Raw genomic sequence first — 13,086 nt, 5'->3', positions numbered from 1 at the left:
TATGCACTAAGTATACAGCAAAACTATGTAGATTACGAACCTCTTGTATATTTCACTCCTTGTGAAATTCCTTGTAGAAATTTTGCCTGATCAAGCTCAATTTGTCTATTGAAAATAATTTGTACGAATTCCTATTCTTTTATATTTTGGCATTCAACTGTACCCATCAAAGGAAGCCCATTTCTAGGTCTCTTGTCATCAGTTCTCTTGTTAACAAAGTTGAGTTGTTAGATCAGGCTGTACAGCTGCTTAACCACAACAGGAACTGTAGGAGGGGTGCCCGGTGCTTCAATGGGACTGGAAAATAGGTTACACTCTGGAAAATTAGTTACAAAAATGAGCTTTTTGAATACACATTGCCTAGAAAATAGTGCCTTTAGTGAACCCTCGATCAAAATTTTAGCTAAGCTTATCTGGAATTTCATATATATTTCTAACTAATTTCCGGAAAAGAGCAGTTTTTTAGCCAAAACTTATTTTAATGGTCTGAATAATTTATGCTCTTTGATATTTAGATGTGCCTGTATGCGTAAGTTTCAAGTGCGTATTCAGGAGTCTTGATCAGGGGAGGCAGACATCGTTTTGGGAGGTCTTACAAAAAAAATAATTGAAAAAACTTATAAAAATTTTTTTGGAATTTTTTTTGCGTTTTTCGTCTCGGACTAAAATTTGGGGGTGTGGTGGTTCAAATCCCCGACAACCACCTGGATGTGACATCGAAATTCATATATCATTATTAAGTTGGTGGAAAGGCTAAAATGATTAATTTATAGAATTGATGTCCCCTCTACTGTAATTGCTTTGTAACATTGCGCCCTTGTGATATAGAACGTTAATAAGTGCCATTTGGGTCAATTTTATTTTTGAACTTAGGCGTAAAATACTAAGATAGATAACTAATAGCAGTGGTATGCTAACATACAAATTTTTAGTATTGTGAATAGGATTTTGTCTTTGACATCATGTTTTTCTTCATATAAGATTTTTCATGTTCGGTAATTTAAAGTAATTTTGTAACTAATTAGCTTTTTGATTAAACGAAACAGACCCAAGATGTTCAGTTAGGTTAATCCTAGTGAAACATAACCTTCATATAACTATTAGTTTATATAATAATAGCATTTGCCCTATGTATTGCACACTAGGAAGAGGGGGTATTTGTACTGTGTCCATAACATACAACCCCCCCCCCCTAATATACAAATATATAGCCCAAATTACACAATCACCTATGACTGGTCTTTGTGGCAATGAAATTGGTTTTCTGAGATTTAACCTAAGCGTAGTTCGTGAGTGTGCTTCGTTTAATTAACAAGTGCATGACTTTTTTAGTGTCAGCAAAACCAGCCAAAAATCAGAAAGAAGACCGGTTTCCGTTTCCTTGGTTGCCAAGTTTTCGCAAAGACAAAAGAACCGGTGTCCATGCATATAAGTATAGAAGTAAAAATGTGTCCTTCAGCTGCCAATTCGATGACATAGGTAAACTTTTTTTTTATTCATAAAGCTGCAAATTGAAAAGCCCCTTATTTCATATATGTTGTGCTGAAGAAAGGTTTGAAACCACCTGCGGAACAAAGTAAAAAATACATCAAACTGAAACTGACTAGTAGGTCATCTCATAGATGATATGCTAAAGAATTTTGTAAACAAGATGTACTAATAATAATAAGATATTCACATGGGACTTTCCGCTGTTTTGCAAGGTTGACTGAATTGAGTGTCTGGCTTCAAAAATAGAACATTCGTAGATATTGTGAATCCCTAAGAGGCCCAACAACGCTTAAGAAGATTGGATTTAGGTTTCACATGGACTTTCTTTTTGTAGGAAAAAGGAGAATCCTGAAACATTATTTTTTTGCGATTGAACATCCTTAAATTTGTTTGAACATTTAACATTGAACATCCTTAAATAATGTTTGAACATCCTTAAATTTGCCTTTGGAAGTCTGACTGCATGCCTGTACGCGGATAGTCTGGAATTAAAACAAATTATTCATATTTTTCACATTTTTGAGTTAAATACAGTATTTTTTTTCTGGTAGCAGTTTACGTTTGATAGGACATTCTTCAAAATCAATGTGTGTTTCGATATAAATTCGTTTTCCTTTCAATTTCTTATAATATTCTCATTGTCCGCCTAGTGTCCCAAACATGGTCGAATTAAGTTATAATTGGGAGAAAATATCGCGAAACGTGAAAATATTACAATGCATTTGGGGCAAGGTGAGATTTGGGTCAAAAGACCTTATCATGTAAGTTATTACTTTCGTAGCCTAAAGGTAACATATAGAGTCATTTCCCTTCTAATCTACGAAGTTTAAGCTGCAGTTGGCTAATTCAAGTCTTTTAGCAACAAATGGGTCTGAATTTTGATCAGCCAGAAAGTAGGTATCAATGATATTATCCGACTAAAACTTGTTTGAAAATGTAGATACTGAAACCAAATTCGATAAAACAGTTTTTAACATATCAACGTATATTCGAAAACGCCGCAGACCTGGCAAAGGCAGTAATAACCTTTTTACCTAAAAATTCCAGATAAATTTTCATCGAAGAAAATGAGAACGTAAGAAACACTTAATTGCGCAAAACAGACACAAGGGTTCTATAATGCTTCTTAATTGGTTCTCTGGGAAACAATTTGAGTGCAGCTCAGGCGGTCTGAAATTGAAAATTCTTGGAAAGTTATTTGAAAAAGGAATTTTAAAATCGTAGAATATTAGTGTATTACCAACATATAAAAATATTAATAGTTTATGCGTGTTTTTCTTTAAATTGAAAAACCATCTTCACATTCAACTGCACTAATCGTTCGAGAATTCTTAAAAAAAAATTCTAAGATTTTATCATCTTTTTTTTAATAAAAATAATTACATCATTGGGGCATTTTGACCATGCGCTGGAGAAATTAAAGCAAGATCAGTATCTACATGCAAAATGAGGTAGAAAAAAATAGGTAGTTTCTTAGACAAGGGCATACACATGATTTTTGTTCGGAGAAAGGGAGGATTAATTTTATTCGGAAAGGGAGGGGCATTTTTCTTCGGTGTGGGAGGTGTAGTTTTTTAGGGGTGAGAGTATTCTCATCAGGGGAATCTGCACAAAAACTATAAAAAATACATCCAAATTATTTTTATATACATTTTTTGTAGGTTTTCACGAGTCGGGCAAAATTCTGGGGGAGGGGCTAAGCCCCTTAAATCCCCGGATATTTTTTGAAACTTTTAACTTAATCTTCTTGCCGAGAAAAATTGAAGGTAGACTTAAAATAACGGCAAAATCAACAAAAATTCAAGAATTGATAGCCTACGTGGCTGTCCAAAATTAAAATAGATTAATCCCATCGTTGTTGCCAAATAGTATTTAAAGCCCTTGAGCTCTTAAACGGCTTATTACTCAACTAAAAACTTACTTGGGGTGACAGTTTTCGTGGCTTGAAGATTTTCAATCTATAATTTTCCCTTTATTTAAGACTGCCCCTTATTTAAAGGGACAATTTTCTCGTTACACAGTTTTTTTAATCAGCTTTTAATCTTCCGGTTACCAATGGCTATGGTTTGCTCTTTACTTGGTTGTTAAAGAGGTTGAGTGGAGTAGCGCTAAAAAGAGGGATTGAAAATCTCTGGTTTCTATGGTACCCTTCTCATCCTTCCCATTTTTTTAGCAGATACTGCGCAAAAAGACGACTCTTGGCGTCAGGACTAGGTGTCAGGAATTGCGCCAAAAAGACGATTTTTGGTGTCATATGGTACTTTATTGTTGAATTATCGATAAAAGTTCACAAGGTAACAGAGGTACTCAGAAGAGCTTTAAAATAGGCCTTTACCCCCCCCCCCCACCCCAGTGTGTATCCACCAGATTTCTTGATTTTTACACATCGTAGACTTGAGTAAGTTGGGTATAATACACAAGTGCCGGAATTTTTCATTGTGAGAGAGTCGGATTCCTCGGTATTATTTAGAACGATCAGAAATTAATTTTTTTTCAACTGAGAGTAAGCAACATCAAACTTCAAAATGAAGAGAAATTATTAAGAATGTAAAGGGGTCACCTCCTCCTCAAGACCTTACTTTTTACGCTAAGTTTTTTTTTAATAGAATAAAAAAAGTTGTTATTCTAGTTAAACGGCCATTGTGTTTCGGTACAATTTTTTTTAGAGAATTAGGAAAAACAGTCAAAAATTTTGTGTAAAGAGCAAGGTCTCGTGGAAGGAGAAACTCCTCTCACATACGTAATAATTTCTGTTTGTTTAAAGTTTTGATATTGCTCCTTACTTTCACTTGGAAAGAAAACTGAAAGAAACGGACATATTTTTGGGGGGTGTTATCCGTGGGATGAATTTTCTATGGGGGGTATTTTCCTGGGGCTAAACGCCAGGGGAGTTAACCCCGGCCACCTGTACATGGTGAGAACCGCACAATGTCTGTTTTTAAAAAATGATTTATATAAAAAGCAGCTTTTAAATGAGTTCTTAAACAGTTCACTATAATGTTCCAGTAACCAACTAGCTGCGAGAAATTTCACTAGACGTTTTTTTAAGTATCTATAAACTTTTGGTTACAGTAAGCCATGGATAGTTCTTTACTTGGTGTAAGCTACCGCTAAAAACAAGACAACGCGGATATTAGTGAATACTACGTTGATTTTGTTTCACTTGAGTCAAAAGTATTCAAAAGTACAAAAAAACCTTACATATTCATTTTGATTGTCTCAATTTACTCTTTTTACAGTCAAAGAAACAAGAGACTACTGCGAGCTATCTAGTGAAGTCTGTGCTACATAGAAATCGATCTCTTAGGATCGATATATAAATTCAGCTTTTTGCCATACTAACTGATTAAAAAAAAGGCTTCTATTTCAAGATATTAACACTAAAATGTGCATTGCTGCAAGATAAACATTTACAATTTTTATTACTAAATCTATTTTTAGGATTTATTTGCAAGATAAGCTCTTTTTTATATTATTAGATACTTTTAACTAATCTTAATGACCCTAAACTTAAAACTAATTTTGGTTGTTACTGCAGGCATGTCTTTGGATCAAAACAATTGAATGTCGATTTGTTGCGTTTGAAATATCTAAATTATATATCATTAAATTCAATAGTATACCCTAATCTTTGTTTGTAGTCCTTTTCCCTAGCAGGATAACCTACAAATCTTGATTTCGAACATCTTCACTGGTGTTTAGCTTACTGATGGGTGGACAAATTGTCGGCCCCTACCAGCGAATGGAGTAACTTGGCTTGTATTTGAACTTGTGTGTTAAACTGTGTAATTTTATAAAGTTCTACTTCTATTTTAGCAGATGATGTTCGCTTGTCGAGACGAGAACTACCGAATGGAACCTTAAAAAGTTGGTATTTTCATGGTGAAGAAGTAAGTTTTTGATTAGTTACGGTAGTATAATATCCTTATGAGGAAAGTCAGTTCTCCTAGATTATTTAGTAAACTATCAAGTATAAGCATAGGCTAAGCAGGCTCACTTACCGCTTTGCTATAATATAGAAAGAAAAGTAAATACCAAATTCAATTTGGAACTTCAATAATTTCAATTTCATGACAATAATAAGTCATCCTTGCTAACCGGTTGTAAAAATCTGATTGTCAAAACCACTATTTATTTGACTGTGTTTTAAATATTTTCTAAGCTTATCTACGCATATGCAAATAGAGGCTAACTCTTTGCTTTTCTTGAAAGTCATCTCAAAATCTTCTTTAGTGAATAATTTATTCCCACTTTAGTGAGTGGGGAATCCACTTTAATCAAACAGTTCGTGGTAACAAACTGTAGTAAGGAGAGACCCAGCTCAATAGTAACCGAAATTCTAAAAAATAGAATTTTGATACCAATAGTTACATCAAATAAATTGTATTCTAATGCTGATTTAAATATATAAGTTTCATCAAGATTAATCTTACCCATCAAAAGTTACGAGCCTGAGAAAATTTGTCTCATTTTAGAAAATAGGGGGAAACACCCCCTAAGAATTATACAATCTTAACAAAAATCACACCATCAGATTCAGTGTATCAGATAACCTTGTTATAGAAGTTTCAAGCTCCTATCTACAAAAATGTGGAATTTTACTTGTTTTTGCCAGAAGACAGATCACGGTTACGTGTTTTTTTTTTTTTTTTTCAGGGGTGATCATATCGACTCAGTGGTCGTAGAATGTCACAAGAGGGCTCATTCTAACGAAAAATAAAATTTCTAGTGCCTTTTTAAGTGACCAAAAAATAGGAGGGCACCTAGACCCCCTCGCGCTTTCATCATTTCCCCAAAGTCACCAGATCAAAATACTGAGATAGCCATTTTATTCACCATAGTCAAAAAACCTAATAACTATGTCTTTTGGGACGATTTACTCCCTGCAGTCCCCGTGGGAGGGTCTGCAAGTTACAAATTTTAACCTGTGTTTACATATAGTAATGGTTACTGGGAAGTGTACAGAGGTTTTCATGGGGATTTTTTGGTTTAGGGGGGGGGGGGGGTTTGCGTGGGAGGATATTTCCTAGGAGGAATTTCTCATGGGTGAAGAGAATTTCGATGAAGGGGGTGCAGGATTTCTTAGCATTATTTGAGAAAACAATGAACAAATAAATATGGAAAGTTCTTTCTACTGAAAGTAAGGAGCAGCATTAAAATTTGAAACGAACAAAATTATTACGCATATGAGGGGTTTACCTCATCGTAATACCTCATTTTTTACGCTAAAATATTTTTAGTAATTTCAACTATTTATTCGACGTCCTTTGTGACTCAGGGGTCATTCTTGAAGATTTGGTACAAAATTCAAGCTTTACTGTAAAGAGGGAGGTATTGACGAGGAGGCGCGCCTCCTCATATACCTAATAAAATGCAAAAAAATATAGAAGTTCGTTACATAAGTTAATTCGTAATGTATGTGTATTTATTACTAACAATTAATAATTAATTGTTCATGAATTAATTATTCATGTGCGCAGAACCAAAATACCCACTTGCATTAATTCAAAAACGTTAAGAAATTAAACAAAATAAAAAGAAGTGTTTTTAAACTGCTAGTAAGGAGCGATATTAAAACTTAAAAGGAACAGAAATTACCCCGTATTTGAATGGGAAATAAAATAGTGGAAAATAAAAATATGTATTATTTAAAAAATGTTAACAAATTAAATAAAAAAAACAAGTTTTTCAAACTGCAAGTAATGAGTGACATTAAAACTTAAAACAAACAGAAATAACCCCTATATGAAAGGGGCTGTTCCATCCTCAACGCCTCGCTCTTTGCGATAAAGTTTGACTCTGTCACAACTGTACTTAAAAAAAAAAAAAAAAAAAAAAAAAAAAAACAGGAGGGAACAGCCCCTTTTATAAATGGAGTAATTTCTGTTCGTTTTAAGTTTTAATGTCGCTCCTTACTTGCAGTTTAAAAAAACTAGTTTTTTTATTTAATTCGAAAAATAGCCAAAGGAGTTGTAGCTCTGAAAAACATGTCGAAAACAGTCAAATTGTTCAGAAAAAAAAGAACATGATTAAAAATCATATGAATTTAGAGACTTTGCTAAGCAAGCCTTGCTAAGCAAGCCGGTGACTAGGTCGGAGAATCGATATAATTGGATGTTAGGGTCTCCGATGGAATTGGATGCTACGGTTCCGGATTATATGGTTCCTATGCATCAGTGCTTAGGTTAGGAGCCCTGGTGAAATCGGATGGTAAGGCCCCCCAATAGAACTGGATGGTAGGGCTCCCAAGTGAAATTAATTGCTAGGGCTTCATTGGAATTGGATGCGCTTCTTGCTCAGGGTCCTGATTGAGCTTCTTGCTAGGGTCTCCTCACTTGGTTCCTCACTGGTTCCTCACTTGAAGGTTCCTCACTAGTGGAACCTGAAGGTCTCTCTCATCTTGCCTTCCATGATAAGAAATCATGAGAAAAATGACCTGAATAAAATGTCTTATGAAAAGTTTTGAAATGCCTTGAAACTCTTTGAAAAATGTCTTGAAGAAAAATGTCAAATATTTTCTTAAAATGTCTTGACACATTTTGAAAAATATCCTGGGAAAAATGTCTTAAAAGTGTCTTTAAATGTCTTGAAACGTCTTGAAACTGGAAAAATATCATAATAAATCTCCCCCGCTTGACAAGTGGACTCTAACATTCCCTATTATGTAACATTCAAAATAAACAATCCCTGTTACGTAAAAACCAAGAGTAAACAAACTCTTTTGCGTAACAACCAAAAGTAAACAAAACCTATTACGTAACATATTTTTTCTTGGCCCTCTAACTAGTCCTATTACATAACAACAAAAGAAATCCTGCCGTAAAGATGTCCTGGCCGTCGTAGGTTTTGACGTAACATGACGTAACATGCTCCTACTGGCTGTCATAGAATGATGGGATATGGCTCTGTTTAAAAGTAGGAATAGGAGTCAATTTAAAAGTATTATTCTGTCACTACTTTCGGGCTCGTACTGCTGAAACTCCCGTGTGTTAAGACGGGATTTTGGTTGAAAATAATAAGTAAAGATGTAGTAGGGTTGCCCAATAGAGCCAGGACATAGAGGACAAAATACTTCTTTTTTTTATCCTGCTTCTACTGAATACTTTTTCTGCACTTTTTATTGTTTACTAACAAAAAAAGATTTTTCTTTTAAAAATGGTCGAGATGCTAGTGTTAGAGACTGTTGCAAGGTTTTTCATAACATCGTCTATGAACCTAATTTTTCCAATCAACGCTCCTGGTCCTCCACTTCCACTTTTGACGAGTATGCTTACAGTATAGGAGTTCTTCCTTACAAAAAGGAAAGGACCCTTCAAGAGGTTAAAGAAGAGACTGTAAGCTCTCGTGCTGTCATAAGATCAGTTACCCCAGCGTGATGTTTGAATATAACTAATGGTTTTTTTTTTTTCGAAAAACCCGAAATACTGTATATTTTTCTCGAGAAAATGTAAATATTTTTATCATTACACATCGAAGCAAGAAAAGAAAGCTGCTTGATTTAATTATATTTCTGGGCCGGGAAGATGCAGAACAGGATGAGAATGCTGATGTGTTTTCCGTTAAGGAGATTTATATTTGACCTTGGCAACCCATGCCAGCGGATCAAAAAATCTTGTCCTGGTTTGCGCTATCAATACAACCATTGCCTCCAGGAAAAGATATTTGACTTAGGACACAAGGATTGTATCTTTATCAAGAAAAGTTTTGTCGTTGCATACAACAAGCCTGGTTGCAGAAAGAGTTTTTATTGGCAAATGACTAACATTTATGCCAACTGTCTAATGTAGACTCCCTAGTTTCCAAACAAGTTTATTTTAATACAAGACAACTACAATGCTACCAGAGCTTTCAAGGGAAGTTATTGAGTTTTCATGTCTAGTCAGGTGCCATGAGTTTTTAGTTCTAACTCAGTAAAGCGAAAATTGAAGAAAATAAGAAAAGGTGCCTATAAGAGATTTCAAAACTTGAAGGAGAGAGGCTGTAGGACCGATTATAAAGTGTCGCAGTTAATTTATATTGCGAAACCACTTAAAGAAAAACACTGGGGAAGTTGACATAAACAGGGCTCTTCTGAGTATTAGAAGAAGGAAAAAGACCCTTGGGAATTGCCGCAGAGGTATAGGATAGTCAATGAAGTGGAATCCAAGTTACTTACTGGTCTTAGTAGAAGACCAGGTTATCTTGACATGGAATGAGACATAGTCATGGGATTCACTTGATATCTTATAAAGTATGCTAGCTGTTGGGGTGGCGCTTTGCGTCACCCCAACACCTAGTTGGTGGGGGTGCTTCGCGCCCCCCCAAGCCCCCCCCCCCCCCCCGCGCGCGTAAGTCGTTACGCGCCATTGTATTTGTGTCCATGTGTACCACCTATGAGTATAGATAGATATATATATATATGGGTTTTGAACTACATAAAACTTGCGAATATACAACATTATTGGCTTTCCCATTGTCTGTGCAAATACAGAGCCTTATGTACTTAGAATGACGTCACATGCAAACGCCCTTTTTAAAAACAAACGAACATGCATACACACAAATTGTTTTATATAGATAGATAGATAGATAGATAGATACAATACAAATTAACTGCGTAAAACTTGCGAATATACAATATTCTTCGTTGTCCAATTGTCGCTGCATATAAATAGATTGTCAGGTTTACTGACCCTCGAACATGCAACGTACAATTGTCGATGGGAAAAACAATCAGTATTAAGATCTATACCACATTTTTCTAATGATTGACCTTGAGCTTTGTTGATGGTGATTGCAAATGCTAATCAAATTGGGAACTCAATCTTTTAAATTGAAAAGGCAGATTCGTTGGAATCATGGGAATGCGAGGAATAAGAACAGCCTCACCCTCAAAAGGCCCTGTCAAGATTGTGGCCTCTATTACCTTTTCCATTGTTTTTTTTTTTTGTTTTTTTTTACGGCGAGTCGCGTGCCGTTGCAAAGCTTTGGTGGGTTGCTATTTCTTAACAGTATTATTGGTACGCCTATTTTTAGTTGTAGCACGTGTGGTGGAAACCCATAAAGATCCACGGAATTTAAAAATTCAGATGGATAATTAACCGCCTCATTTGGTTCCAAAACTATGTCGACTGACTTGTAAAGGACTGCCTGGTCTCAAATCTTGGTTAAAACAATATTGTCGATTTTTTGGACGTCTATATTTTTGGGTGAAAGAATGTCTCTTTCACTTAGCCATTTACTATTTTTATAATTGTTTAGAATATTCGGAAATACTTTTTCAATCAATTCATTTTTGGACGTCACTAAATTACAGAATTCAGCAGGTAGTTGTATGCGTCCTGAAATTAAGTCTACTGGGAGCTTTCTTTTTCAGATTGCCAGCAATTGATCTGAAAATGTTTGACCAGAGTCTTCGTTTTGCAATGGGACACGCATATCTGTAGTTAATTTTAATGTTTTTACGTGTGCCCATAAATAAGAATTTTTCAGGCAAGCATTCATTTCGTCTGCAGGGGTTGATCTAGGTATTGTAGGTAATGTTTGCCTGAAATCTCCCGCAATGCCAGAATCAGTTTTATCGCAAACATTTTACCAGTACCTCCTGGCGCATCCAAAAAGAAAATTTCTCCAACGTTGTTATCGACACAATGCATTATCGTATCATAAATGTCTTTTTGTTCCGACGTTAACTTGGAAATGTTATTTTGTACATACGACAATAGATCACTCGTATTGTAACTTTGTTCACGATCCAATTCTACACATGTCGAAACAGCAGCGGTACGATTTGGTGAAGGCATTCTCAAATCCTGAAGAGGTTTGTTTACCATACATACGCACAAATCTTCTATAATAACTAAAGTGTAGTTATAAATTTCTGATGTAAAATCAAAAGTCATATCTGACGTCTCTAGCCGTTTTCGATGGATTATATCTTCGGACTTTTTTGATTTATATTTTCCCCATAACTCTGTAGGAGCTGAAGGAGAGCAAGTTGTTAGAATGATTCCAAACAATGCACGAATTTGAGTTGGAGTTGACGTTTCGCACGCGTCATTGATGCAGTTATCCCAGTGTTGGTCATTCTCCAATAAATTCGGAGCTTGGCATGCACTGCGGTAAGTGTCATGTATAGTACCGTTTACAGTTCTCAAATACTCAAAGGACGTCGGACCGGGTACATTCACCAAAAGCAGGCGCAGAAAGAAGCATTCATGTTGATTGGAGTGAACGGTGTAGAGTCTTCCTATCGTGGTATCTTTGAAGATGGCCGTTAGGCTGGCCGTCAACTGACTTTTCTACGTTCAATACTTTATGTTTAGTATACCACGTGTAATACGAAGGCACTTCAGTATACAGCAGTTTTTTTGCAAAAGAATCATTTTTGCATAGTGAAAAGAAAGCAGTTAACTTTGTATCCGGTAGATTCAGGGCTCTTTGTTGCACGTTGGATTCCGAAAAATAAACACATTGACCATTCTGTAAACGTACCGCTAAGTGAACAACAGCTGGACTACGTTCAGGTATCGGAAATGAAAGAATTCGCCAAACAGCTTCATTACTGCTTATGTTTCTTCCAGCTTGATATTGTACGATTTGGTCGATTTCCTTGATGTCGGACTGCAAGCTAAAAACTGCCATGTCACTGCCTTTATTGACGTATTTACATATGTATTTGATTGCCTTTACGGAGTTACAGTATTCAACGTTTATATGTGCATTAAATGTTTTTGATAATACTGGGGAATATAGAACAACCCACTGGTTATCTTCTTTGATGGTGGTACCGTTACGCTTCTTTATTATTGCTCTTTTACCGCCATCTTCAGTAGATCTTCTTCTATATGGTGGGTAACCGTCATTGCCAGTAATTGTGTTGGATACTGAAAGTCGAGGATATTGCTTTGTGCAATTTCCTTTGGCCATGCATGGTGAATTTTCGTTCAGTGCACCGCAAGATCCATCTATCAAATTTTTTACAACAATATCAGTTAACCCCTTATCAACATTTTCATCAGGTATTTCTGCTGAAATAAGATCATCAATTTCGTTAGAAGTAATTTTATAATGTAGCCAGATTAGTATATGTGCGTGTGGCAATTTTAGTTTTTGCCATTCCACTGAGTACATCCAGCATCGCACTGATCCAGGCTGCTCTTGTGATTCCTCAGCACGCTTTCTTTTGGTGATTTCTCTTTGAGACGCTAGCCTAATTTTACGCTGTTGTTGTGATTCCTCGGCACGCTTTGTTTTCTTACTTTCTCTATCAGCCGCAAGCCTGTTTTCTTGCTGTTCTTGTGATTCCTCGGCAAGCCCTTTTTCACTTTCTCTTTTAGCAGGAAGTCTGGTTTTGTGTTGCTCTGGTAGTTCCTCGGCACGCTTTCTATTCTTACTTTCTCTATTAGCCGCAAGCCTGTTTTTTTGTTGTTCTTGTGATTCCTCGGCACGCTTTCTTTTCTTACTTTCTCTATCAGCAGCAAGTTTTTTGGCATAGACTCTTTGAGCAGCTTCCATGGCTGTTGCCATTGTAGGTTCTTCAGTCATTTTACAATTAAAAATTTTTCCGTGAACGAATGTCTTAAATCCGTTTAATGACGTCATCGTCATAACAAA

General features: G+C 35.7%; 1 protein-coding gene across 1 annotated transcript in view; it reads left to right on the top strand.

Moving 5' to 3' along the window:
• Positions 1–13,086, top strand: part of LOC136027209 (uncharacterized) — a 119,866-nt gene that overhangs the window by 67,558 nt on the left and 39,222 nt on the right. The window contains exons 7-8 of the mRNA XM_065704237.1: positions 1,333–1,479; positions 5,308–5,381. Of these exons, the coding sequence (XP_065560309.1) occupies positions 1,333–1,479; positions 5,308–5,381 (221 nt within the window). The remainder of the gene's footprint in view (positions 1–1,332; positions 1,480–5,307; positions 5,382–13,086) is intronic.

Source organism: Artemia franciscana, chromosome 1 (assembly GCF_032884065.1).
Source record: "Artemia franciscana chromosome 1, ASM3288406v1, whole genome shotgun sequence".
Taxonomy (NCBI): Eukaryota; Metazoa; Arthropoda; class Branchiopoda; order Anostraca; family Artemiidae; genus Artemia; species Artemia franciscana.
Note: the sequence above shows the minus strand (reverse complement) of the source record. Positions and strands in the feature narration are given on the sequence as shown.